General features: G+C 50.9%; 1 protein-coding gene across 50 annotated transcripts; it reads left to right on the top strand.

Moving 5' to 3' along the window:
- Positions 1–79: 79 nt before the first annotated feature.
- TTLL3 (tubulin tyrosine ligase like 3) lies at positions 80–27,831 on the top strand. Of its 50 annotated transcripts, XM_054551775.2 has the most exons (16): positions 1,382–1,870; positions 2,097–2,185; positions 4,424–4,592; positions 4,729–4,826; positions 7,541–7,669; positions 9,141–9,255; positions 10,310–10,408; positions 12,035–12,230; positions 16,889–17,073; positions 18,412–18,655; positions 20,370–20,805; positions 24,582–24,751; positions 25,073–25,125; positions 25,913–25,989; positions 26,234–26,392; positions 26,536–27,831. In XM_054551775.2, exons 1-16 carry the CDS (start codon positions 1,480–1,482, stop codon positions 26,971–26,973), a joined length of 3,048 nt encoding a protein of 1,015 aa, XP_054407750.1. In that variant the 5' UTR covers positions 1,382–1,479; the 3' UTR covers positions 26,974–27,831. The 50 variants fall into 50 exon arrangements, 44 of the variants coding, with proteins under 44 accessions (XP_054407763.1, XP_054407753.1, XP_054407747.1 ...); XM_054551788.2 differs by lacking the exons at positions 1,382–1,870; positions 25,073–25,125 and adding an exon at positions 80–98 and having other exon boundaries at positions 24,582–24,849; XM_054551778.2 differs by lacking the exon at positions 25,073–25,125 and having other exon boundaries at positions 1,374–1,870; positions 16,925–17,073; positions 26,166–26,392; positions 26,578–27,831.

The raw sequence follows: 27,831 nt of genomic DNA, 5'->3' as shown, positions 1-27,831 counted from the left end.
TTTGCAGTGAATGTTAAAGGTGCTCACAGTGAAACTGGGTGACTAATAGGGTATAGCAGCTGGTCACTCAACAACCCTCACAGGACAGCATTGCCTGGGTGAGCCAGCCACAACCCTCATTTGTCATGTATCTCTCTCCCAGGGTCCAAATTCCCTAAATCACCTCTCCTGGGGGGCGTGCTCTTCGGGAAGTCCAGCCATCAGCTAAAGGGGAGTTGGGGTCAGCTGGACAGGAAGGTGGGGGATTCACCTTCACTCTTAACACATCTACCCAGTGACTAACAAAGCTGGGCTCTTACCAGCATACTGTCTTCGACTCTGCCTGTGGGGGCACTGCTATAGAGTTTGCCTCTCAAACTGCCCCTGTGTGGTCCTTCTGTGACTAGCAGGCAACCTGAGTGATAACAAAACAGGTGTTTAAGAGACAGGCTTTGGAGTCAGACCTGGATTCCAGTGCTGCCTCTGCTCTGTGATTTGAGGCAAATTGTTTAACATCTTGGAGCCTTATCTCCCCTGTGACTTTTCAGGATAATATTTTGCCAGTGCTTCCAAAAAGGTTGCTTACGGTCTTAGCCTGGGGGCCAGGCATAACTGTTCTGATCTATTACATTTCTTTCGCAGTTGACTCAAATGATTATGTTTTTCCATTTCCAGTTTCTGGGGAGGGTGTGCTCTGCACCTTCTTGTTACCCACATATGCTGCCCTCGCTAAGGACCTTACCCTAGGCCCATCTGCCAGGCCCAGCAGGTCTGATCTGGCCTCACCAGGCTCCAGCCACCCTGGCTGTCTTGTTCTCACAAAGGTTCTTACCCCTCTCACGGCTGTTGCTGGGACTGTCCCTTCGCTGAAGTGCAGTTCCTTCCCTTTCCCTGGTGACTCCTGACTCCTCGCATTTACACCTTCAGCTTAAATGCGTCACCTCTTCAGAGAGGACATCCTCTAAGGCCACTTTATCTAAAATGCACCCCCTTCCTGGTTTCACCTCTGCTTGTTCATTGCCCTTATTATTATACCTGTAAACTATTCTCTTCCTTTGTTACTTGCTTTTTATTCCTCTCACACTGGGCTTTAGTAAGCTCCATGAGGTCAGGGGCCATTTGTTAGCGCCTATAAATATGTGGAATCACTCAAACCCTAGGGCCGGTGGCACCAGGAAGTACTGGATAAGGAATCGCAACACTAACTGGGGCTCAGTGCTCTCTTCTGCCTTCAGTGCCCTGCTCATCAAGGGTCTGGGTGAGGCCCCACGTCCTAAGGAAGCCCTCGCTCAACTGCCCCGGGGCCCATCGGAGCCCCCAACCAGCCCCGAGCGGTCTGATGGTGCCCAGGGAATGGTTTCCAAGGCAATAGCAAACGGGGCGGGGCTTGGAACGGAGGACAAGGCTCGAGCCTAGGCAGGAACCTCCCGGCAGAGGAGGCGGCGACGCGGAGGGGCGCGGGATCAGGGGCGCTGGGAAGGCGAGCGCGGCGAGGGGCGCATGCAGGGCCCCGACGCGCCACTGCTCCTGAGCGCGGGGGAGCTGGGGCCCGGGCGCCGGGGCTCGGCCTCCTGGTACCGCCAGGAGGGCGGCGCGGTGTGCAACTGGCTGCGGAAGCCGCAGCCTCTCGAGCCACGCACCAGTTTCCCCTCCGCGCGCCGCTCCGAGTTCCGTCCACCCAGCAGGCTGCCATGGCCCGGCCCTGCCTCCGCCCAGCCCGAGGAGGGTCACGCAGGCGGCAGATGCCAGGCGGGCAGCCCCGCCCCTGCGCGCCGCCTCAGCGGCGCCTTCAAGACGCTGGTCCCAGGCACCCACGCCCAGGGCGCCGCGGATATCCACCCCCTCGGCCCCCCGCACACCCCGGTCCTGGATGACCCCTCTCCGCAGGATGGTGAGGCCCGTGCGGCTCGCTCGCTCTGGCCTACAGCGGCTGCGAGGACGACAAGACGCTGGGGTGGAGGGAATGGGGGTCGGAAGAAGAGCGGCCGAGGGTGGGCATCCGGATGAAGGCAGGAGGAAGAAAAGAGGCGTGGCTATCGGCGGCCAGAAAAGATCCTAGGCCGAGACCCTAGGCCCAGCCTCAGTCTACCCCGCCCCTACTCCGCATCTTTCTGCAGGTTTCCCGGTCCTCTGGCGAGGATCCTCCAAGACGTCTCACATGAACCGGCTCAGAAACGCCAAAATCTACGTGGAGAGAGCTGTCAAGGTCAGAGGAGGGGCAGGGGCGCTTAGAAAGGGCCCCGGGAGCGGCTCAGCCTGTCTCCCTGCGCTGTTTTCTTATATCCTTAAAAAACAAAAGCAAAAGAAAAAACAACAGCAAAAATCCTCAATCACCACACCCATCTTCAGCTACCTCCCCATTTACCCCTTCAGCACCAAACTTCTGGGCTCCCTCCACTCTGGTTCCCTGCGATGTCCTACTCTAATCAAGGTGCCTGGTGAGTTCCAGGGAGCCAAACCCAGCAGTAGTGCCTTTCGGTCTTGATCTCGGTTGGGCACCCTGTATCTTTCGACACCGCTGCCCCACACACCCTTCCCCTTGGCTGTCTGACTGCACGCTCCTAGTTTTCCTTTCTCCCTCTTTGGCTGCTGCTTTTCAGCGGCCTTTAAAGGTTCCTCGGCCATTAGTGGCCCCCTGGCCCCTTCCCCAGGTCTGTCTCCTTTGGCTGTGTCCTTGGCTGAGTCCAGTCAGTGTGCTGCACCCTCTCTGTGCCCCTTCCAGCCCAGCCTCGAACTCCACATCCCGTAGATCCAGCCCCCTACCTATCATCTACACCCAGAAAACTTAACAAGCATTTCAAATTCATGTCCCAAACCAGACTTTGATCTTCCTGCCCAAACCTGTCGTCCTCCCCAGTCTCTGGTCATTCCCATCTCTCAGTACCTCACGCCAGAAAATTCATCTTTCTGTTTCTTCACCCACAGGTCTAATCCTATCAGCAAAACCACTTGTCATCTCCACCTCCAAAACGATTCTCAACTCTAGCACCTTCTCCCGTCTGTGTTGTAACCACCTTCATTTTAGTAATTGTGATTTCTCTCCTAGGCAAACTATAACAACCTCCTAGCTGGTCTACCTCCTTCCTGTCCCCTCATCTTTTTGTAATACAGCAGCAAGCCAAGCTTAGAAAGATTCCCTCAGTTAGCCTTTTTTGCTCATGATGCTCTTAGTATGAAATCCAAGTCTGTTCCAAGGCCTGCAGGGCCTTCCACAGTCTGGCCACTGCCTACCTCCTCTGGGGCTTTCCCCATCATTTTCCATGTTCCACTCACTCTGGTCTCCCTTCAGTTCCTTCTGACCTCTCTCCAGCCTCAAGGCCTTTGCACATGCATTCCCCTCTGCCTGAACCGCCATTTCCCAGCTCTGTACATTCATGGCTTCCTTTCAGCCTTCCCTGACCATGTATTTCTAAGTAGTTCTTCTGAATCCCATTAAGTATGCAATGTCTGGAGCCAGACTGCCAGGATGTAAATCCCTGCTCTTTTGCTTAACCACTGTGGGGCCTTAGGCACTGTACTTAACTTCTCTATGCCTCTGTTTCATAGCCAGTAAAATGGAGATAACAGTATCTAATAAAAATGCATAGTATTGGCCAGACGTGGTGGCTCACACCTGTAATCCCAGCATTTTGGGAGGCCAAGGCAGGAGGATCACTTGAGGCCAGGAGTTGGAGACCAGCCTGGCCAACACAGTGAAGCCCAGTCTCTACCAAAAAATATAAAAATTATTTGGGCATCGGATGCGGTGGCTGACGCCTGTAATTTCAGTACTTTGGGAGGCCAAGGCGGGCCTTGGCCTGAGGCCAGGAGTTCGAGACCAGCGTGGCCAATATGGTGAAACCCCGTCTCTACTAAAAATACAAAAATTAGCCGGGCGCAGTGGCACATGCCTGTACTCCCAGCTACTGGGGAGGCTGACGCAGGAGAATCGCTCGAACCCTGGAGGTGGAGGTTGCAGTGAGCCAAGATCGTGCCACTCCAGCCTGGGTGACAGAGCAAGACGCTGTCTCAAAAAAAAAAAAATTATCTGGGCGTGGTGGCGTGCACCTGTAATCCTAGGTACTCAAGGAGGCTGAGGCAAGAGAATCACTTGAACCCAGGAGGAAGAGGGTGCAGTGAGCCGAGATTGTGCCACTACACTCCAGCCCGGGCAACAGAGTGAGACCCTGTCTCAAACAAAACAAAATAAAAACACATAGTATTGTTAGTAACGCATGTAAGTGCTCAGCATGTAGTAGGTCCTCAATAAATATTAGCCATTGCTATTATCATTATTACCATGCATATTTATTTCTTTACTTATTTATAGTCTGTTTATTTCTCCTACTGGAATATAAAAATTTCCTGATGGCAGAGTCCATAACTGTTTGGTTCACCTTTATATCCCCTATGTCTGGCACTTATGCAATACTTATTGAAGAAGTATCCTTCTCTCACCTTGCAGCAGAAGAAGATCTTTACAATCCAAGGCTGCTACCCGGTGATCCGATGTCTCTTGCGCCGGAGGGGCTGGGTGGAGAAGAAGATGGTCCATCGCTCAGGCCCCGCCCTGCTGCCACCCCAGAAGGATCTGGATAGCTCAGCGATGGGCAACAGTGACACCACTGAAGATGGTGAGTGGTTCCTTCCCTTTCCACAGCTGTCACTCCTGAGTCCCTTTCCTTTGGTTCCCACTGTCCCAGGGTTGAGGCCTTATGGGCTATGGGTCAGGGAGAGGAAACTCATCAGCTCTGGGCTCTGCATCCACAGAGGATGAAGATGAGGACGAGGAGTTCCATCCACCACAGCTGTTTGACTTCGATGATTTACTGAAATTTGATGACCTAGATGGAACACATGCTCTGATGGTGAGGGCCCTGGGAGCCAAGATGATACAGGGACTGCCTGCTTAGAGGGAGAGCATTGGTGTCCAGCTGGGTGACCTCAGACAAGTCCTTTCTTTCTCTGGGCCATAGTTTCCCTATCTGTAGTAAAAACTGCTTCTTTAAAGGCTGGATACAGCTGGACATGGTGGCTCATGCCTGTGGTCCCAGCTACTCAGGAGGCCAAGGTGGGAGGATCACTTGAGGCTAGGAGTTCAAGACCAGCCTGGGCAACATAGTAAGACTCAGTCTCTATAAGAAAAGGTAGAAAAACATTATCTGGGTGTGGTGGCATGTACCTGTAGTCCCAGCTACTCAGGAGGCTAAGGTGGGAGGATCACTTGAACCTGGGAGTTACAGGCTGCAGTGAGCTATGATTGCACCACTGCACTCCAGCCTGGGCAACAAAGCAAGACTCTATCTCTAAAAAAGAAATAAGTGAATAAAGGCTAGATAGGCCTGCAGAGTGGGGAGGGACACAGCAGGGCTGTGTCCCATCTGGCCTGGGGATTCAGAGCTCTGCTAGGTCATACCAGATGCCAGCACAGCCTCCATGCATGGTAACTCCCCCTTCAAATAAAAACCCCATAGTTCCCCTTCCCCCCGACCCTTGGTAAGTGAAGGCGGGAAGGAAGGTCTTAAAAAGCTCTGGAAGAGGCGGAGCGGGGTGGCTTATACCTGTAATCCCAGCACTTTTTGGGAGGCCGAGGCGGGTGGATTCCTTGAGGTCAGGAGTTCGAGACCAGCCTGGCCAACATGGTGAAAACCCATCTCTACTAAAAAAACAAACAAATAAACAAAGAAAGTAGCCAGGTGTGGTGGCAGGCGCCTGTAATCCCAGCTACTCAGGAAGCTGAGGCAGGAAAATCACTTGAACCCAGGAGGTGGAAGTTGCAGTGAACTGAAATCATGCCACTGCACCCCAGCCTGAGTGACAGAGTGAGACTCCGTCTCAAAAAATAAATAAATAAAATAAAATAAAATAAAGGCCGGGAGCAGTGGCTCACACCTGTAATCCCAGCACTTTGGGAGGCCGAGGCTGATGGATCACCTGAGGTCAGGAGTTCAAGACCAACCTGGCCAACATGGTGAAACCCTGTCTCTACTAAAAAAATAGAAAAATTAGCTGGGTATAGTGGTGTATGTCTGTAATCACAGCTACTTGGGAGGCTGAGGCAGGAGAATTGCTTGAATCTGGGTAGCGAAGGTTGCAGTGAGCTGAGATCGCACCCCTGCACTCCAGCCTGGGCGACAGAGCGAGACTCTGTCTCAAAAATAAAATAAAAATACAAAAATTAGTCAGGCATGGTGGCGGGTGCCTGTAATCCCAGCTACTCGGGAGGCTGAGGCATAAAAATTGCTTGAACGCGGGAGGTGGAGGTTGTAGTGAGCTGAAATCGCACCACTGCACTTCAGCCTGAGTGACAGAACAAGCGATAACTCTATCTGAAAATTAAAAAAAAAAGGCTGAAAGAGTCAGTGTGATGATGTGGAGGACATGCATGTTGAGGTGAGGGCACTTGGGTTTCCATCTTGGTAGTGCCACTTACTGAGTTCAACTATATAAAATTGCCATTTCTGGCCGGGCATGGTGGGTCACGCCTATAATTGCAGCACTTTGGGAGGCCAAGGCGGGTGGATTATTTGAGGTCAGGAGTTCGAGACCAGCCTGGGGAACATGGTGAAACCCCGCCTCTACTAAAAATACAAGAAAAATTAGCTGGGCCTGGTGGCGCACGCCTGTAATCCCAGCTACTAGGGAAGCTGAGGCAGAAGAATCACTTGAACCCGGGAGACGGAGGTTGCAGTGAGCCAAGATCATGCCACTGCACTCCAGCCTGGGCGACAGAGTCAGACTCCGTCTCAAAAAATAAAAAAAGCCATTTCTGTATGTCAGAAATGGCTGAATATTGGCAGCTTCATATGGGTCAATCTCATGAGCCCTTGGGCAAGTCACTTGCCTTCCTGTGCCTCAGTTTCCTCATCTGTAAAACAGAGATAACCTTAGCCCCTACCACATAGAATTGTGGTGAATGAATTGACATGGAAAGTGCTTAGAGCAGGGCCCAGCATGTGCTGACATTGGTTATTAATAATTATCCCACCTCCCAGAGTTGTAGGAAGGATGGAGAGAGGCGGGGTCCATGAGAGAGCCTTTGTCACGGGCTGTGTGCCCATCAGCTTGGAGTCACCGTCCTGCCCCTGGGCAAGTCAGTGATGACCATGGGCCAGAACAAAGTGTGACATTCAGTTGTGCAGCTTTGTCACTGCTTGGGGACACCCTTATGGGCCCTGCCCCCTCAGCAGCTAACTCCATAGGTGGGTCTATGTCTCAGTCTTTGGAATTTGCTGTGGTTTGATGAGGCTAATGCCAACTCCTTCTTCTCACGCTGCCACCGCCTGGGGGCTGACAAGCCTCATAGGACACCTTAAGCAGTGATAAAGGGAGGCAGAAGGGAGTCTTTGGCCTCCCTAAGGCCAAAAGGAGGCTGAAAGGCTGGCTTGCTCTCTGCCCACCTGTGCCCTGGAGGAAGAGAAATCTTCTTGACTTACACAAAGATGATGTGTGGGCTAGAGGCCACCTTGGAAGCATGCTCTCCTTCCTGTCACCCACCCTGCTCAGCAGGGCAGGGAGAGGCTGCCTTAGTTCCTGCTACCCACACTGGCCTCTGTGTTTCTGTCTCCTCCTGTCTCCCCAGTCCCGCATGGTTCAGAATGAGACCCCCTACTTCATTTGGACCACTCAGCGGGATGTGCTCGACTGTCGCTTCCTCTCCAAGGATCAGATGATAAACCACTACTCCCGGGCTGGCTCCTTTACCACAAAGGTGGGCTCCCTAGAGGAGCAGGCAGGGCAGCTTCCAACCCCCTGCCCTTGGGCTGGCAGCTCTCCTCCCTGCTCTCCTTGTTAGTAAGAGTAAGTTCTCAGGACAAGGGGAAGTATACAATTCAGAAAATTTGGAGTCTGACCAGTATCTGGCTAGTTCAAATCCAGCCCCAGCACCGTATCTGGCATTTGTAGATATGGTGACTAAAATGGGTCTGGAGGTAGAACAATCACCAAATCCAATGATAGTGAGCAAGCGGACTCTTACCTCCTAAGCAGAAGATATCTGGCTAATGGACCCATTCTGTCTTACCTGGGTTTCTTTTTTTTTTTTTTTTTTTTTGGAGACAGAGTCTTGCTCTGTCTCCCAGGCTGGAGTGCAGTGGTGCAATCTCAGCCCACTGCAACCTCTGCCTCCCAGGTTCAAGCAATTCTCCTGCCTCAGCCTCCTGAGTAGCTGGGACTACAGGTGCACGTCACCACACCTGGCTGATTTTTGTATTTTTTAGTAGAGATGGGGTTTCACCATGTTGGTGACCTCAGGTGATCCACCTGCTTCAGCTTCCCGAAGTGCTGGGATTTCGGGCATGAGCCATCATGCCCAGCCTTACCTGGGTTTCTTGGCAAGTGACTTCACCTCTCTGAGCCTCAATTTCCTCATCTTTCAATGAGAATACCAGTAAGGCCTATCTTCTGGGGTTGTGGCAAGGATGAAGGGCTTTATAATAATGACCTGCCATTATATTATTGGTGTGGGTTAGGAAGGATTCTAGAGGAAGCAGCTCTTTTTTTGTTTTATTTTTAAGAGATGAGGTCTTGCTATGTTGCCCAGGCTGGTCTTGAACTCCTGGCCTCTGGCCTCAAGCAGTCCTCCCACTTCAGCCTCCCAGAGTGCTGGGATTACAGGTGTGAGCCACCGCGCTCGGCCTTGGCAGCTGTTTAAGAATGAGAAAGGGTGGGCTGGGCACAGTGGCTCACACCTGTAATCCCAGCACTTTGGGAGGCCGAGGCAGGCAGATCACGAGGTCAGGAGATCGAGACCATCCTGGCTAACATGGTGAAATGCCATCACTTAAAAATACAACAAATTAGCTGGATGTGGTGTCGGGCACCTGTAGTCCCAGCTACTCTGGAGGCTGAGGCAGGAGAATGGTGTGAACCCGGGAGGCAGAGCTTACAGTGAGCTGAGATCACACCACTGCACTCCAGCCTGGGTGACAGAGTGAGACTCCATCTCAAAAAAAAAAAAAAAAAAAAAAAAGAATTATGTGAAAGGGTGGACAGGAGGGACATCAGGCATTCTTGGCAAAGGACACTGCCCAGGCAAATATATGGTGATAGATGTGAGCAACTCAGACCTTGCAAGTGGGGCCAAGGCTCTGAGAGCATATCCAGTCAGTCTTTCTGAGCTGTCTGGGTGCGTGCTGAGTGTGGGCAGTCCTGCCCTGCCCTCTCAGCGGCTAACTCCATAGGTGGGTCTATGTCTCAATCTCCGGAATTTGCCGTGGTTTGATGAGGTTGATGCCAACTCCTTCTTCCCACGCTGCTACCGCCTAGGGGCTGAGGATGACAAAAAAGCCTTCATAGGTAAGGAGACCCCCAGCCCCATGCCTGGACCTCAGGCTGGGAGCAGGGCTGAAGCTCTGGCTCATATTGGAGAGCAACAGGCCTCTCTTCATGCCCTCATCTGCCCCAGCAGATTTCCTTTTCCACCCTCAATCCTTACCCTTCCCTAAAGTGCCCTCCCTTAATACGCCTCTTAGCTTGGTCAACTCTGACCTCCAGAAAAGCTTGGGTAGCTTGGCTTATATTCTAGAGCAGGTTCTAAAAGTTGGTCAGTCCCTTGAGTTTGGAATCCAGAACAGATTCCAGGCTTATATCAAGTTCCACTTGTTGAATTGGGTTCCAAAAAAGGCTGCAGGCTTTGGGTTTCTAAGGCAGACTAGGTTCCAATTCCACAATATGTTCTAAATTCAGATTTGAATTTGGGTCCAGATTCTATGCTAGATTTAAATTACATTCAAAATCTGAACTAGGACACAGTCTGTTTCTCAGGATAGAATAAGTATCAAAAGTAGGTGATGAACAGAAGAAACAAATCAGACAATGGGTCCAAGCCAGATTCTGAAGGCAGAATATGATCCAAGTCGGGTCAGATTTGGGGTCTGGTTCCACAACTGAAACAGGAGCAAGTTCTTTTTTTTTTGAGATGGGGTCTCGCTCTGTCACCCAGGCTGGAGTGCAGTGGCGCGATCTTGGCTCACTGCAAGCTCCACCTCCTGGGTTCCCGCCATTCTCCTGCTTCAGCCTCCCGAGTAGCTGGGACTACAGGCGCCCGCCATCACGCCTGGCTAATTTTTTGTATTTTTAGTAGAGACGGGGTTTCACTGTGTTAGCCAGGATGGTCTCGATCTCCTGACCTCGTGATCCACCCACCTCAGCCTCCCAAAGTGCTGGGATTACAGGCATGAGCCACCGTGCCCAGCCTGAAACAGGAGCAAGTTCTAAATTTAGGCTCTAGAGTCAGAAAAGGTAGAGTCAGGTTCTGAATCCAAAATGGGGCAAGTCATGATGAGGTTCTGGAACCAGAACAGGCCTCAAGCCTAGGGGCTGAGCAGGGTATCCCCTGGCCTGGGAGCAGAGGACTTCTGGCTGACCGCTGCCCGCAACGTTCTCAAGCTGGTGGTGAAGTCTGAGTGGAAGTCATACCCTATTCAGGCAGTAGAGGAAGAGGCCTCAGGTAAGAACTGTGGTTACCTCCACTCTCCCACCCATTTATCCTCCACCCATCCGCCCTTCCACCTATCTGCCCTTCTACCTATCTATTCATCCACCCACCTACTGGTTCATCCACACATCTGTGTATGATTCACATCTACCCATCTATCCATCCATCCACCATCCATCCATCCACTCATCCACCCACGTATTCACCCACTCTCTGATCTACCGATTCACCCATCCACCCTTCCACTCATCCTTCCATCCTCCCACCTGTCACCCATTGTTAATCTCTTCATTCATCTAACTGACAGCTCCATACTCCCCATCCATCTATCCACTCCCTGCCTACCTATCCTTCCACAGATCCATCTACCCATCTATCTACCTGCTATTCCATTCTCCTATCTACTACCTATCTGTTCTCCAGTCCATCCACTCATCCATTCTTCTGTCCCAGGTACCTAGACACTTGTCTTCCCATCCATTTGTTAGTTGATCCACTCCTCATTCAGCCCTCCCATGGGCCTGGCATGTAGCCGGGCACCCTGGAGAGGGCAGACTAAGAAGACATGGTCCATCCCTGCCTGTGAGGAGTTCAGGTCTCTGAGGAGGAGGAAGCAGTGAAACTGGGCTTTACACATGGCCTGAGAACAGCTTAGGCCTGAACATAAGGAACAGCTTGGAGTGGAGGGGGACACAGAGGACCCCTCACTATCATGCATGCCAGCCCAACCACTGCCTGCCCTTTCCCTTTCTGGATTTAGTTCGTGTCTCCAGGCTCCTAGTCCTGTAATCCAGGGACCCATCAGCGACGGATTCAGGGAAGTAGAGGCAGCTCTCCAGGAAGGAGGAAAATCCCTGCCCCTTCCAGAGAGAGACTTCCCCATTGCTGTCTCTTGTGTGTGTCACATACAAGGAAGGCTTGGTTGTGTGCCAGGATAAGGGGCCCAAGGGCCTCAGGTGTGGCCAGAGACCCTGTGCTTAAGCTTTTATAGTATAGGTCAGGCTGCAGGAGTTTGAGGGCCTCAGTTGTATATCAGGATCTTCAGAGCACTGCGATGTTCAGGGGTGAGTCAGGTCTGTGGATGTGCACGGGGTCTTCTGAAGGGTCAGTTTCTGTAATCACTTTCAGGTGTGTCAGGGCCTTGTGCAGTAACAGTGCACACAGAGGTTAGTGTTTCTGTGGTCTAAGGGTTGTATCTCTGTATCAGGATTCTGGGAGTGGGTCTGGATTTCTGGTGTGTGGACTTAAGAAGCTGTGTCAGACTTGGGGGAGGGATATTCATGTATAACTGGGTTCACATAGGCCAAGGCTCCCGGGTGCATTTTAGGCAGAGCCTCAGGTGTGTTAGAGGTCCCAGGGGCAGAGAGGCTATAGGTGCTGTCAGAGGCCTTGGGGACATTTAGGGCAGAGCCTCGAGTGACAGGTCCTGGGACAGTGGGAGCCAAGGGCAAGTGCTAGAGTTGCAGTGAATTTAGAGCAAAGCCTCAGCTAAGTGACACATCCCAGGGCAGTAGGGGATCTATCTAGGTTCGTGCTGGGCCTCAGGTAAGTGACAGGCCTTAGGACAATGGGGGCTGTGGCATGCGTCGGGTTACCTGCCTTGATATGGGATCGTGACAGGCCCCTCCCTATGTGCAGGAGACAAGCAGCCCAAGAAACAGGAGAAAAACCCAGTGTTGGTGTCCCCAGAGTTTGTGGATGAAGCTCTGTGTGCGTGTGAGGAGTACCTTAGCAACCTGGCCCACACGGACATCGACAAGGACCTGGAGGCCCCGCTGTACCTCACCCCCGAGGGCTGGTCCCTCTTCCTCCAGCGCTACTACCAAGTGGTCCAGTGAGTTTCCTGCAGCTGGGACTTTGGGCTGTGGGCAGGGGCTTAGGGATAGACCCTTTCTGTCTCGTGCAGCCCCTACCCCTTCCCCAAGTCTCCCGCTCGTTTACCCTGCTGTTCTTCTGCTCAGGAACCCTCAAGGACTCTCACTGCCTCCATGATAGGGTCTGGGCCGCTTTTCTTGGTTCTTGGCATAGCATAGTCACTAAGAGCATGGCCTGTGCCACCAAATGGACAGCACATTGCCCAAAGTGTGTGTTGTATGGATGTTAATTCTACAGGAAGTAAATACATTTTATGAAAAAAGGGCTTTTGTGGTCCATCACATTTGGAAAACACTGGATTAAGCAGTTAATTAAAGAGGCTTCCCTGGGGCAGTACTCTTCAGAACCTATGGGTGGTGTAAGCCTATAGAGACAGTGTGCTGCTTATCCTGTACTTAAGTGAGCCCAGTGCCCTGCCTCCCACCAAGCATCCTGAGGGGCAGTGTTTTCTGAACACACTTTGGAAAAAGGTTCTTAGGTGGGGGAAGGGAGGATCAAGGTGAGCCTGGTGCTGCTTTAGGGAGATTCCATTCGGGAAAAGCATGCAGCAGCGACTGGAGGGAGAACAGCTCTGAAGGCAGAACACACAGTAAGCATTTCTTGAGCAACTCCGATGTGCCAAGCATTGTGCCAGGTTCCAGAAATGAAGCATAGCCCCTGTTCTCAACCGGGACACAGCTCAAGGTTTGAGACCTGCAGGAAGCCAGGTGGGAGTGCTAGGAATCTCAGCTGGGGTGGTGGTAATGGGAAGAAATGGACAGATTTAATTACTCAATAGGGGAAACCGAAGAACTAATGAATGACATCAGCAGCAGACCCACATCATTAGCAAGTAATTCACTGCATCTTTTCTAAATGTCAGGACATAACTTAGGTGGCCCAGTACTTTCTCTTTGGCTACTGGAAAATGTAAAGCTACCCATCTTAAATTAAGAATTATCAACGCGGCCAGGCGTGGTGGCTCACGCCTGTAATCCCAGCACTTTGGGAGGCCGAGGCGGGCAGATCACTTGAGGTCAGGAGTTCAAGACCAGCCTGGCCAATATGGCGAAACCCCATCTCTACTAAAAATACGAAAATTAGCTGGGCATGGCGGCGCATGCCTGTAATCCCAGCTACTCAGGAGGCTGAGACAGGAGAATCGCTTGAACCCGGGAGTCGGAGCTTGCAGTGAGCCGAGACTGCACCATTGCACTCCAGCCTGGGTGACAGAGTGAGACTCTGTCTCAAAAAAAAAAAAAAAAAAAAAATTTTTCAAGACTTAGAACATTAGTCGTGAAGCACATGAGTCCTTTTTATTTCTGGTGTGTGGGGGCAAATTCTAGAGAGGGCTATAGGAACCTCTCTAAAGTTGGGATTACATAAAACATTGCATCATATAACAGACATACACAGTGTTGAATGGTTCAGTACAAATGACCAGCATTCATTCATTCCTTCAATATTTTATTTTATTTTTTTGAGACAGGGTCTCACTTTGTTACCCAGGCTGGAGTGCAGTGGCGCAATCTTGGCTCACTGCAACCTCTGCCTCCCAGGCTCAAGTGATTTTCCCACCTCAGCCTCCTGAGTAGCTAGGACTACAGGTGTGTGCCACCAGGCCTGGCAAATTTTTCTTTTTTTTTTTTTTTTTTTATAGAAACATGGTTTCACCATGTTGGCCAGGCTGGTCTTGAACTCCTGAGCTCAAACAATCCACCCGCCTTGGCCTCCCGAAGTGCTGGGATTAACAGATGTGAGCCACTGCACTCGGCCTAATTCATTCAATATTTACTGTTAATGCTTCTCAACTTTTTAAAAAAACCAATTCCACTTGGGGCGATGGCTTATGCCTGTAATCCCAGCACTTTGGGAGGCCAAGGCTGGCGGATCATGAGGTCAGGAGTTCAAGACCAGCCTGGCCAATATGGTGAAACCCCATCTCTTCTAAAAATACAAAAATTAGCAGGGCCGGGCGCGGTGGCTCACGCCTGTAATCCCAGCACTTTGAGAGGCCAAGGCGGGCGGATCATGAGGTCAGGAGATCAAGACCATCCTGGCTAACATGGTGAAACCCCATCTCTACTAAAAATACAAAAAAGTTAGCTGGGCGTGGTGGTGGGCGCCTGTAGTCCCAGCTACTTGGGAGGCTGAGGCAGGAGAATGGCGTGAACCCAGGAGGCGGAGCTTGCAGTGAGCCGAGATCGCTCCACTGCACTCCAGCCTGGGCAACAGAGCGAGACTCCATCTCAAAAAAAAGAAAAAAACAGCCAGTTGTTTTTTTTTTAAATCCTGGATTTTAAGAACTAAGCCAGCCAGGTTTTCATCAAGGTTGACTTTTCATTAAAATACTGGTATTTTTTTTTCTTTTTGCTAATTATAAAATCATATTGTCATGTCGAATATACTTTTTCAAATTACACTCCTGTGTGATATTTTCCTGGGCCACATCACAGATTACTGAAAAGATACTTCATGCTACGGACCATAGAAAATTTGTCAGGACATAGGTGTGAGTACTCCTGGGACACCTTGCCTAGCCCCCTGCATCTGGCGGTCCCTCTTCCTGGCACTGCCCCAGTGGCTGCTGCCTCCTCCTTAAAAAAGAGAAAGTTCTCCATGACTGGAGACATTCAAGATGCTAAGATGTTACAGAGTTAGCTTCCCCTGAATAGGAGGCTCCCGTCCTATTCAGTCAAAAGGAAAGAAATGCAAGAGTCTGGATGAGGCAGCCATCTGGGGTATTTTGTGACTTGGTTTAGTTCAGGACATTTTCTGTCTTGTAGAGAACAGGGTCCCTCTTTGTTCATGAAACCCTGTCTGTGCAGCCCAGTTGCTGAGGCAAGCTCCTACCAAAGTACTTGCTGAGCCAACCGTTCATTCATTGAGCAAACTTTCAGGGAGTACCTGCTGAGTGCCAGGTGTGGTGCTTGGGGATGGGGATTACAGCAGAGAACAACTACAGAAAATGTTCCTGCTCTTAAGGAGTTTATATTCTAGTTAGGGGATTCAGACAATAACCAAATAAGCAGATGTGTCAGGTGGGGGTAAATGATGGGAAGAAAACAAGCAAGAAGAGGTGTGATATAGATGTGCTTGAAAGGAATTAGGCTAACATTGTTTCAGCCAATATTAGGCACAGATTAAGACAGGAATGAACCCCAAAAAGCACCTATGGGTGGAGGAATCAGACAGGACAGAGTTTGAATCCTGGCTGAACCACTCAACTTTCAGTGTATGGCCTTGGGTAAGTCCCTTAACTCTCAAAGCTTCGGTTTACTCTTTTTTTTTTTGAGATGGAGTCTCGATCCGTTGCCCATGGTGCAGTGCAATGGCGTGATCTCGGCTCACTACAACCTCCGCCTCCTGGGTTGAAGCGATTCTCCTGCCTCAGCCTCCCGAGTAGCTGGGATTACAGGCGCCCACCACCACACCCGGCTAATTTTTGTATTTTTAGGAGAGACGGGGTTTCACCATATTGGCCAGGATGGTCTCGATCTCTTGACCTCGTGATCCGCCCACCTTGCCCTCTCAAAGTGCTGGGATTACAAGCATGAGCTACTATGCCCATCCCAGTTTACTTTTTCTTTTCTTTTTTTTTTTTTTTTGAGACGGAGTCTTGCTCTGTCACCCAGGCTGGAGTGCAGTGGCACGATCTTGGCTCACTCCAACCTCCGTCTCCCTGGTTCAAGTGATTGTCCTGCCTCAGCCTCCCAAGTAGCTGGGATTACAGGCACCTGCCACCATGCCTGGCTAATGTTTGTATTTTTAGTAGAGACAGGGTTTTGCCATGTTGGCCAGGCTGTTCTCGAACTCCTGACCTCAGGTGATCTGCCTGCCTCCGCCACCCAAAGTGCTGGGATTACAGGCAGGAGCCACCGTGCCTGGCCTAGTTTACATTTCTCTAAAATGGGACCAGAGCTGGGTGTGGTAGCTCATGCCTGCAATCCCAGCACTTTGGGAGGCTGAACAGGAGGATCACCTGGGGCCAGGAGTTCAAGACTAGCCTGGGTAACATAATAAGACCCATCTCTGCAAAACATAAAAATTAGCTTGGGTGTGGTGGTGTATGCCTGCAATTCCAACTACTTGGGAGGCTGAAACTTGGACCTATGAGTTCCTGGCTGCACTGAGCCGTGATTTCACCACCGCACTTCAGCCTGGGTGACAGACCAAGACCCTGTCTCAAAAAAAAAAAAAAAGTCGGGGGGTAGGGGGTGGGTACTAGTAATACTTCCCTGGCAGGGCCTTGAGGGGATTAGTGAAAATATATGGAAAGCCCTTGTCACAGTGCCTGGCACATAGTGGTGCTTTATCATTAGGAACTGGAATGATTAAATTCTGTCAAAGACAGTTTTAATGTAATAGGAAGGGGGGTGGCACAAAATGTAATAAGAAGGGGGTGGCACAGGTGGAGTGTTGGAGTAGGGCGTGGTTTGCAGTTAATGGAATTTTATCAACCTTTCCCATTCGTGTAGTCTGGGCAGGTTAGGATTTCAGGGGTGGCTTAAAGATGGGGCTGGAGGCTTGGGAGGGACCTATGGATATCTGCAGGGAGGGTGTGACCAAGGCTGCCTGGATGACGGTGGGGGGTGGTGGAATATATCTCCCCTTGCCCTCTCCACCTGCATGTCCCAGGTCCAGCCCTGCCCAAGTTCCATCATTTCCCCACAGCCAAGGGGCAGAACTCAGGCACCTTGACACTCAGGTCCAGCGCTGTGAGGACATCCTGCAGCAGCTGCGGGCCGTGGTACCCCAGATAGACATGGAAGGGGATCGAAACATCTGGATCGTGAAGCCAGGAGCCAAGTCCCGCGGACGAGGTGGGGGTCAATTCCTGCTTCCTGCACTGGCACCTCACGACTTGCATCTACCAGTAGAGGCCAAGGAAGTTAAAAGTGCAGGTCTATTGAAGCCAAATTGCCTGGGTTTGAGTCCTAGCTCTGCTACTAATATTCTTCGTGACCTTGAGCAGGTTTTATCACCTCCCTGAACCTCAGTTGCCTCATCTGTGAAATGAGGAGGATGATGATACCTCCTATGAGGTGAGGATTAAATGCAGTCATGCATCTAAAGCACTATTCCAAATCCTTAACATGCTTTAATTTATACAATCTTGGGAAACTGAGGCACGTGTAGGCTCTCACATGATCCGGAAGGATATCCTTAAGGTCCTGGAAGCAGCAGTTGGCTGCCTCTAGACAAGGAGATACATTTTTTATTGTATGCCCTTTCGTACTGCCTAATTTTTGTTTTGTTTTATAGTCTATTATTGGTAAGAAAGTAATAGGTGCACATGCTTTAAAAAAGCCCCCAGCCGATCGCGGTGGCTGACACCTGTAATCCCAGCACTTTGGGGGGACCGAGATGGGCGGATCACGAGGTCAGGAGATCGAGACCATCCTGGCTAACACGGTGAAACCCCATCTCTACTAAAAGTACAAAAAATTAGCCGGGCGTGGTGGCAGGCGCCTGTAGTCCCATCTACTTGGGAGGCTGAGGCAGGAGAATGGCGTGAACCCGGGAGGCGGAGCTTGCAGTGAGCCGAGATCACGCCACTGCACTCTAGCCTGGGCGACAGAGCAAGACTCCGTCTCAAAAAGAAAAAAAAAAGCCCCCAACACTGGCCAGGTACAGTGCCTCATGCTTGTAATCTCAGCACTTTGAGAGGCTGAGGCGGGTGGATCACTTGAGGTCAGGAGTTGCAGACCAGCCTGGCCAACATGGTGAAACCCTGTCTCTACTAAAAATACAACAATTGGCCACGTGTGGTGGCGGGCGCCCATAATCCCAGCTACTCGGGAGGCTGAGGCAGGAGAATCATTTGAACCCAGGAGGCGGAGGTTGCAGTGAGCTGGGCTTGTGTCACTGCACTCCAGCCTAGGCGACAGGCCTGTCTCAAGGAAAAAAAAAAGCCCAGCACTTTAAATTTGTATCCATGTATATATTCCTGTTTCATCAAACAAAACTGGTTAATTAGGAAAAATTTAAAATCCTTAGCAAATTCCTGGCTTTCCCAAAGGGAACTGGGTTCTGATTGAGGGAGACAGCCTTACCCACTCAGCCCTATCAGCTCTGAGGGGACGAGAGGTCATGAAAGCTGGCCCTTCTCCCGGCCCACGCCTGACCTTCCAATCCCTGACTGCCCTCTTCCCCCGTAGGCATCATGTGCATGGACCACCTGGAGGAGATGCTGAAGCTGGTGAACGGCAACTCCATGGTGATGAAGGACGGCAAATGGGTGGTGCAGAAGTATATTGAGCGGCCCCTCCTCATCTTTGGCACCAAGTTTGACCTCAGACAGTGGTTCCTGGTAACTGACTGGAATCCACTTACCGTGTGGTTCTACCGCGACAGCTATATCCGCTTTTCCACGCAGCCCTTCTCCCTGAAGAACCTGGACAAGTGAGCCCCTCTGCTCGCCTCCCACGAGCTCCCTGCCTAGTTGGGGAGCTAGCAAGCAAACAGGCGATTACAGTGCAGGGGACTCGTGCAGCAACACTAGGCTCCACACATAAGACTGCAGGCAGGCGGGCCCTCATCCTGCCAGCTGTCCTTGCATCCAACAGATTTTTTTTTTTTAACAGACAGGGGCGGCCTCACTCTGTTACCTAGGCTGGAGTGCAGTGGCATGATCACGGCTCACTGTAGCCTTGACTTCCTGTGCTCAAGCAATCCTTCCTCCTCAGCCTCCCAAGTATCTGAGACCACAGGCATGTACCACAGCTGATTTTTAAATTTTTTTATGTAGACATGGGGTCTCACTATGTTGCCCAGGTTGATCTCAAACTCCTGGGCTCAAGTGACAGTCCCATCTTGGCTTCCCAAAGTGCTGGGATTACACTGTGCCTGGCCCCTCCAACAGATTTGACCGAGTGTGTACCTTGTGCCATGCACTGTTCTGGGCACTTGGGGTATAGCAGTGAACAAAACAAGATCCCAGCTCTCAAGGGCTTACATTCTAGCAGGGAGAAACAGGCAAGCAATGAACACAAGTGAAATTATCTAACAGGTTAAAAGATTATTTGGGCCAGGCGCAGTGGCTCATGCCTGTAATCCCAGCACTTTGGGAGGCCGAGGTGGGCGGATCACCTGAGGGCAGGAGCTTGAGACCAGCCTGACCAATATAGCGAAACCCCGTCTCTACTAAAAATATAAAAATTAGCCGGGCATGTTGGCGGGCACCTGTAGTCCCAGCTACTCGGGAGGCCGAGACAGGAGAATTGCTTGAACCTGGGAGATGGAGGTTGCAGTGAACTGAGATTGTGCCACTGCACTCCAGCCTGGGCGACAGATCAAGGATCTGTCTCTAAAAAAAAAAAAAGATTCTATTTGTCGTTGGGGGAAAAAGGGAAGCAAATGTAGAGCAAGGGAAAGGAGGTCAGGAGTTTTGAAAACCAAGATGTTGTGTTAACTTCTAGGGTGAGAGAAAGCCTTGTTGAAGCCTGAATTCCAATTCTGTCTCTGCAGCTTCCAAGTTGTTTGACTCTGGTCATGGGAAAACCTATTTAAGCCTTGGTTTCCACATCTGAAGAATGGAGGCAGTAGTATGAAATTCATAGCTATCAATTATTGAGTGCTTCATATGTGATAGTGCTGAGCACTTTGTATACATTATCTCATTCTTAATAAGAACCCAGTGAATACTTCCTGTTCACCAGGTCTGAAGAAAAAAAAAAAACAGTGAAGTGGGTACTGTTACTACCCCCATTTTGCAGATGTGAAGAGCACGCAGGTTAGATGACTTCCCTAAGGTCTCACAATTAGTGTGGAGATGGCACTTGAACATGTCCTGGCGATGATGGGGCCATACCCTTACGCACCCTCTTATCTTCCAAACACTGGGATGGTTAACTGAGACTATGCACAAAGCACTTACTACTGTGGCCCCCGTAATTCGCACCCTCAGAGCAGCTCTGAGAGACAAGAGTGGTTCTGGCCCTAGAAGAATGTGGTGGGGCCCAGGCCTCTGTCCTTTTTGTCCTTCCCAGTAGGGCCCCATCTCAAGTTGAATAGTGCAGGGTGGCCCAGGGCTGCTTCCAGGACTTGCCTGTCCTCCCTGAGCTTGGATGGGAGAGACACAAGGTCCTGGACCTCAGTTTTCTGCTCTCTGTCCCAGCTCAGTGCACCTGTGCAACAACTCCATCCAGAAGCACCTGGAGAACTCATGCCATCGGCATCCACTGCTTCCGCCAGACAACATGTGGTCTAGCCAGAGGTTCCAGGCCCACCTGCAGGAGATGGGTGCCCCAAATGCTTGGTCCACCATCATGGTGCCTGGCATGAAGGATGCTGTGATCCACGCACTTCAGACCTCCCAGGACACCGTGCAGTGTCGGAAGGCCAGCTTTGAGCTCTATGGCGCTGACTTTGTGTTCGGGGAGGACTTCCAGCCCTGGCTGATTGAGATCAACGCCAGCCCCACGATGGCGCCCTCCACGGCAGTCACTGCTCGGCTCTGTGCTGGCGTGCAAGCTGACACCCTGCGCGTGGTCATTGACCGGCGGCTGGACCGCAACTGTGACACAGGAGCCTTTGAGCTCATCTATAAGCAGGTGAGAAGGTTGGACCCAGGCAGGACCCCAGAGAGTCTGCACCCTCTTCCAGGCAGCCCCATAGTGAAGCATAGGACTCTGCAGTCAGACCCAGTTTAAGACCCAGATTCAAGTCCTGGTCCTGCTAAGGTGACCTCACTTCCTTGAGCCTCAGTCTCCTGATCTCTGAAATGGGGACATTATTACCATCTTTCTCATGGGAATGGGAGAATAAAATGAATTCATATAGGAGGATAATATTTCTAGAGAGGCATGTAGCATAGTCATAAGAGCAGAGATTCTGGAATCTCCTTGGGTTCAAATTCCTGTTCAGTGACAACAAGCTGTGTGACTTTGGACAAGTTCCTAACCCCTAGGTCTCCTCATCTGTAAGAATAAAAGTAGTACCTAACTCACAAAGTTAGGTACTATGAGTTGTGAGAATTAAATGAGTTGATAAGTAAAGTACTTCATTTATTTATTTTTGAGACAGAGTCTCGCTCTGTTGCCCAGGCTGGAGTGCAGTGGCATGATCTTGGCTCACTGCAACCTCCACCTCCTGGGTTCAAGCAATTCTCCTGCCTCAGCCTCCCAAGTAGTTGGGATTACAGGTGCCAACTACCACGCCTGGCTAATTTTTGTATTTTTAGTAGATACAGCGTTTCGCCATGTTAGCCAGGCTGGTCTCGAACTCCTGACCTCAGGTGATCCGCCCACCTCGGCCTCCCAAAATGCTGGGATTACAGGCAGAAGCCACCGTGCCCAGCCAGTAAAGTACTTTAGAATAGTGCCTGGCACATAGTAAATGCTACTAAGTTTTAGCTAATGTTATTATTACCTAATAAGGTTAGGACTTGCATCATGTATAACCTGTAAAGTGCCTGAATGTATAGTAATAGGCAATTACTGGTAGCTACTATTATTATTAGTATTATAATTATTTCACTCATCTTGCTCCAAAAAGAGATTGGAGTCTACTTGTAAAATAGAACAGCATTTTAAAAAATCAGTCAGAAAATTGATTGCAAGGCTTTCTGAGCTCTGGATAGAATCTTGTGGCAGTTTAAGTGGCTTCTGATTAGCATTCGGTTTCTGTCAAGGTTTGGTTACAGGAAGAGAACGTACCGATCACATGACCTAAGTGACCTCGTCTTTGTTACAGTTACTGATCATTTCTTAAATTAATATATTGGCGTTTTGGTTTCAGAAAATGTAAATGGAGAAATACATGGGCAGGAAAATATGAGCAAGCTGAGGGAAAAGGTGCCACTGTAGTGGAGTGCTCCCAATGCCAGTGCCCAGGCCAGAAGCATCTGAAAGCTTCTAAAGGTATGGATGTCAGGAGGCTCCACCCCCAGAGATTGACCCAAAATGTCTAGCTTGGGGAGGAGACTATGCATCTGCATTTTTCAAATGTCCCCCAAATATCTTTTTTTTTTTGAGACGGAGTCTTGCTGTGTCGCCTAGGCTGGAGTGCAGTGGCACCATCTCCACTCACTGCAAGCTCCGCCTCCCGGGTTCAAGCGATTTTCCTGCCTCCGCCCCCTGAGTAGCTGGGACTACAGGCACCTGCCACCATGCCCGGCTAATTTTTTGTATTTTAGTAGAGATGGGGTTTCACCATGTTAGCCAGGATGGTCTCGATCTCCTGACCTCGTGATTTGCCCGCCTCGGCCTCCCAAAGTGCTAGGATTACAGGCATGAGCCACCGCGCCAAGCCCTCTAAATGTCTTTTATTGCTGATTTGTTCTTGTTTTTGTTTTTAGGCCAGCACATAGTGAAGGCTTATACCTTGCACTGCTTTTTTTTGTCTCTTTTCATCTAGGCCAGCCCCAGTGCTTTTTGACCCCATAGTTTTGATCTTTTGAGGGGCCAGGCAGGTTGTTTTGTAGAACTGTCCCACATTCTGGATTTATCTGATTGTTTCCTTATGGTGTTATTTACCTTGGTCTTCTGTTAGCTGATTGTCTCAGGAACTAGAAGTTAGGTCAAATAGTTTGATGAGGTTCAGGTTAAACATTTTTCCCAAGAGCACTTCAGAGCTGATGCCGCGTACCTCATGTGGCATCACAAGGCACATCCTGTGAGAGTGTCTCACAGTTAGTGCTGCTGAGTTTGACTGTGGATTACAGTGGTGGCTACCAGATCTCTCCATTATAAGCTACATCTCCCCTTTGCAATTAATTTTTCTGTAAGGTGCTGTGTTGGCTCTGTCCAGATTACACATTTTCCTGTCATCCTTTCATCTAATTGTTTTGATACCAGTTTTGATTATTGCCTATTTTATTAGAGTTGCAAAATGGCAAATGTCTAATTCTGTTGTTCCTTCTGCATTTATTAACTGAGATTCTTCTGTAAAGATGAGCTTTCCCTCATCATCTGGGACTACTTGGGAGTGCTGATAGCTATATTTTTATTTGATTTTTTTTTTTTTTTTTTTTTTTGAGACAGAGTCTCACTCTGCCACCCAGGCTGGAGTGCAGTGGTGCTATCTCGGCTCACTGCAACCTCCGCCTCCCGGATTCAAGTGATTCTCCTTCTCAGATCCTGAGTAGCTGGGATTACAGGCGCCCACCATGGCCGGCTAATTTTTGTGTTTTTAGTAGAGACGGGGTTTCGCCATGTTGGCCAGGCTGGTCTCCAACTCCTGACCTCAGCTGATCCACCCGCCTCGGCCTCCCAAAGAGCCACCGCACCTGGCAATAGCTGTATTTTTTTTTTTTTTTTTTTTTTTGAGATGGAGTTTCGCTCTTGTCACCCAGGCTGGAGTACAATTGTGTGATCTCGGTTCACTGCAACTTCTGCCTCCTGGGTTCAAGCAATTCTCCCTGGAGTACAATTGTGTGATCTCGGTTCACTGCAACTTCTGCCTCCTGGGTTCAAGCAATTCTCCTGCCTCAGCCTCCCGAGTAGCTGAGATTACAGGTGCCTGCCACCATGACCTGCTAATTTTTTTGTATTTTTAGTAGAGACAGGGTTTGGCTATGATGGCCAGGCTGGCGAACTCTTGACCTCAAGTGATCTGCCAGCCTTAGCCTCCCAAAGCACTGGGATTATAGGTGTGACCACCATGCCCGGCCAATAGCTGTATTTTTAACAAGCTCCAAGTAATTCTGATGTTTAGATAGATTCTGATCAGGATCCTTCAGTGGCACAGAAGATACCTCCAGTTGGCTCCAGGTTGCTAGCAAGGCACAGGGAGCTCTCCTGGAGCCCAGCTGAGGGCAGGACATACAGCTTGGCCTGATAGGAACTGAGAGTTGTAAGGGAGTCCCTCTCCTGGACCCTTCTCTCTGCCTTCTTCTGCATATTCGCTACTTCATTCTCTCCACAGACTGTCTTCTTTAGGGTTCTTAATTTCTGCTTCCCCATAACCTGGATTCACACGAGGCTCTAGGCAGGCTCCAAACCTCTTACTTGTCTGGGTGGCGTAACTCAAATTCTCTGTGCAGAGAATCTGATTGGCTCAGCTCAGGAAGCTGTCCACTGGCAGTGGCCTGTGCAGTGGAGCCACACACATTCCAGCAGGGGCTGGGGGCAGCTTAGGAGGGAAATGTGGCTGAGGGGTGCTGGTGGGACATGGCTAGGATTCCCCCTTCCTCTGGGCTAGCAATTCCTGGAGCTCTGTGACTCCAGGTACTGACTCAGAGGTGGGCTTTCCATTTCTCAGCTCAGAAACGCCTCTTTGACCAGGTGCCTCAGAAAGTAATTCCACCCATCTCTACTCTGGGTCCCGCTGGGCCAAGGATTCCAGTACCACTGACTGAGTGGGCCTTGTTTCCTCTTCTTGCCCACAGCCTGCTGTGGAGGTGCCTCAATATGTGGGCATCCGGCTCCTGGTAGAGGGCTTCACCATCAAGAAGCCCATGGCGATGTGTCATCGGCGGATGGGGGTCCGCCCAGCAGTCCCTCTGCTGACGCAGCGAGGCTCTGGGGAAGGCAAGAACTCGGGGACCCCTACCCACAGGTCAGCTTCTAGGAAAGGCGCTGGGGCCAGGAGCCTGGGGCACAGTGAGAAGCCAGTCTCCACTGCCACCACTTCAGCCCCCGGAAAGGGGAAGAAAGGCAAGGCGAAAATGGCCACAGCCCTGGTCTGCCCCAATCTCCGGGAGTGGGACACCCCCAGCACCAGGATGGGCTGCGTTTTCACCATGACCTTTTCTAGTGGGGACAGGCAACCCCACCACTTGAACAGATTGCCATTGAGTCCGAAGAACCCCCAGGCCCTGGGTAAGACCATTCCCCCAAACACCCGAGTGTCCCAAGACGATTTATTCCTGCTCTCCAGGCCCCTCCCAACCACCTGGATCAGCCACCCTACCGAAGAGCCACCAGTAGCAAGTAAAAGCCACTACTCACAAAGTATTCTTTAAAAATACACAGCCAAAATAGCTGGGCATGGTGGTGCGAGCCTGTGGTCCAGGCTACTTGCAAGGCTAATGAGGATCGCTTGAGCCCGGGAAGTCAAGGCTGCAGTGAGTTATGATCGCACCTCTGCATTCCAGCCTGGGAGACAGAGCGAGATGCTGTCTTAAAAACAAAAACACAAAAAAAGCACTTTGGGAGGCCGAGGCGGGCAGATCACTTGAGGTCAGGAGTTCGAGACCAAGCTGGCCAACATGGTGAAACCCCATCTCTACTCTACTAAAAAATACAAAAATAGCCGGGTGTAGGGGCAGGTGCCTATAATCCCAGCTACTTGGGAGACTGAGGCATGAGAATCGCTTGAACCCAGGAAGCGGAGGTTGCAGTGAGCCGAGATTGCACCATTGCACTCCAGCCTGGGCGACAAGAGCGAAACTCTGTCTCAAAAAAAAATAAATAAATAAATAAATACCCAGCCAAATGAGTATTGTCTCCTCCAAAGTAGTTACTCTGCCTCACAGAGTGACTTATTTCAAAGATGACCTTATTTCAAAGATGCCAGGACTTAAGCCCAGGTTGCTCTCTCCAATGCCCATGCTTTTCCCACTGCAGTATTCTGCCTTTGCCTTCAAGCAGTCACCTCTGGGAGAAAGAACTAACATGTGTCTTGCACTTAACAGTTTGCCCCATGCCGCTACCTGCCCAGCTCCTTTAGTGCTTACACCAGCCTAGCAAGGTAGGTGCTATTATCCCCATTTTCCAGCCGAGGTATCAGGAAGTTTAAGGAAGTTGCCCAAGGTTGCACAGCTCAGAAGGGGCACAGCTGGGATGCAGACCCAGGTCTGTTGGACTCTACCCTGTTTTCTTCTCACTGCCTCTGGAGGAGGAACCGGGAGGGCTCCATCTGCCTTCACCCCACTCCCTCCACATCCCCCCATCCTCCACACATACCTTTTAGGGCAGCTAGGCCACCTTGGGGGCCCCCCAGGCCCTCACAGCTTCTCTTGCTCCCACAGCCCCTCACCACTTCCCCAGCCTCCACACCAAGGCCCAGCTGCCTTCTCCCCATGTACTCCAACACCAGGGCCAGGTCCTCAGACGACAGCACAGCAAGCTGGTGGGCACTAAGGCCCTGTCGACCACAAGCAAGGCCTTGAGGACTCTACCCACGGCTAAGGTCTTCATTTCCCTCCCACCCAACCTTGATTTCAAGGTGGCACCCGGCATCCTGAAGCCAAGAAAGGTGGGCCTCGACCTGTGACTCACACCCAGTGGACAGTGCTGAGCACGGGGTCAGGGCTGGAGGGCACAGGCAGAGGGCAGCTCCCAGGCTGGCTGGCACCCAAGGGAAGAGCTTGTCTCCCTCAGAAGCCCCTTCCTCAACAGATTTCTGATCATCTCCTTCTTCTCCCCTCCTTTCACACCGAGGCTCCTGCTCTCCTGTGCCTCCGAGGCCCCCAGCTGGAAGTGCCTTGTTGCCTCTGCCCTTTGAAGTCGGAACAATTCCTAGCACCTGTAGGAAGGTCAAGGCCAAAGGCAAATTCAAGGCCAGACTGTGACAAACCCAGGGCTGAGACCTGCCCCATGAAGAGGCTGAGCCCCCTGAAACCCCTGCCCCTTGTTGGTACATTCCAGAGGCACAGGGGCCTGGGGGATACGAAGCTAGGGAAGCCCCTGCTTCGATTCCCCACTGCCCTTGTCCTGGATCCAACACCAAATAAAAAGAAACAAGTGAAGTATTTGGGGCTTGACTCTATTGCTCTTGGAGGGTCAAGAGTGGGTGGGGTGAGGCTGTGTACCCCAGGGTCCACAGGAAGAGCCTGAGGCCATCAGCAGCTCCTCCGTGCAGCAAGGCCCAGAATTCCCACCTAAGGACACACATGGGGCTTCCTATTTAGGGACTCCCCCAGCATCTCCGATCCAGGGGTGGGGAGCATGAGCCTTCACTTTACAGATGGAGAAACTGAGTCTGAAAGAGGCGGCATGGCTTGCCCAAGATCACGTGGCAGTGAGTCGACACAGGGACATATTGCCAGAACTGCCGACCACTGGGAGCCCCCCAACCCCAGAGAACAAGGCGGGCTAGCAGAATGACACCTAACGGGCATAGGAACGTTAATGCCATGAGACAGAGGAAAGAGTTGACCTTGCCTAAACCTCAGCCCTTCTGCAGAGGGAATGGGTCTATCCCTTCTTCAGCAAGTGGCCAAGGTCACCTAAAAATGAAATATCCAATAAGCCACACCACCTGAAGAAAAGTGTGGCACTGCTTAGTTGTAGTGGGTTGAACTGTGGTCCCCTGAAAAGAGATGTCTACTTGGACCCTGTGAATGTGACCTTATGTGGGAAAAGAGTCTTTGTAGCTGGGTATGGTGGCTCATGCCTGTTACCCCAGCACTTTGAGAGGCCAAGGCAGGAGATCGCTTGAGCCCACAAGTTCAAGACCAGTCTGGGCAACATGGTGAATCTGTTTCTACAGAAAACTAGCCAGGTGTGGTGGCACGCACCTGTAGTCCTAGCTACTCGGGAGGCCTAGGTAGGAGGATTACCTGAGCCCGGGAAGATCAAAACTGTGGTGAGCTGTGATCACACCACTGTGCTCTGGGCCTGGGAGACAGAGTGAAACCCTGTATCAAAAAAAAAAAAAAAAGTCTTTACAGATGTAAATAAATTTAAGATCTT

The sequence above is a fragment of the Pongo abelii genome, chromosome 2, assembly GCF_028885655.2.
Source record: "Pongo abelii isolate AG06213 chromosome 2, NHGRI_mPonAbe1-v2.0_pri, whole genome shotgun sequence".
NCBI classification, from domain to species: domain Eukaryota; kingdom Metazoa; phylum Chordata; class Mammalia; order Primates; family Hominidae; genus Pongo; species Pongo abelii.
This window is presented reverse-complemented; position numbering and strand designations above follow the sequence as displayed.

Bases quoted from the DNA above. Each gene is read 5' to 3' on its own strand.
- TTLL3 (XM_054551769.2), top strand. From the start codon at position 1,480: ATGCAGGGCCCCGACGCGCCACTGCTCCTGAGCGCGGGGGAGCTGGGG. The intron at 4,827-7,540 runs GTGAGGGCCCTG...CTGTCTCCCCAG, and splicing joins ATGGAACACATGCTCTGATG to TCCCGCATGGTTCAGAATGA. The intron at 17,074-18,411 runs GTGGGGGTCAAT...CTTCCCCCGTAG, and splicing joins AGCCAAGTCCCGCGGACGAG to GCATCATGTGCATGGACCAC.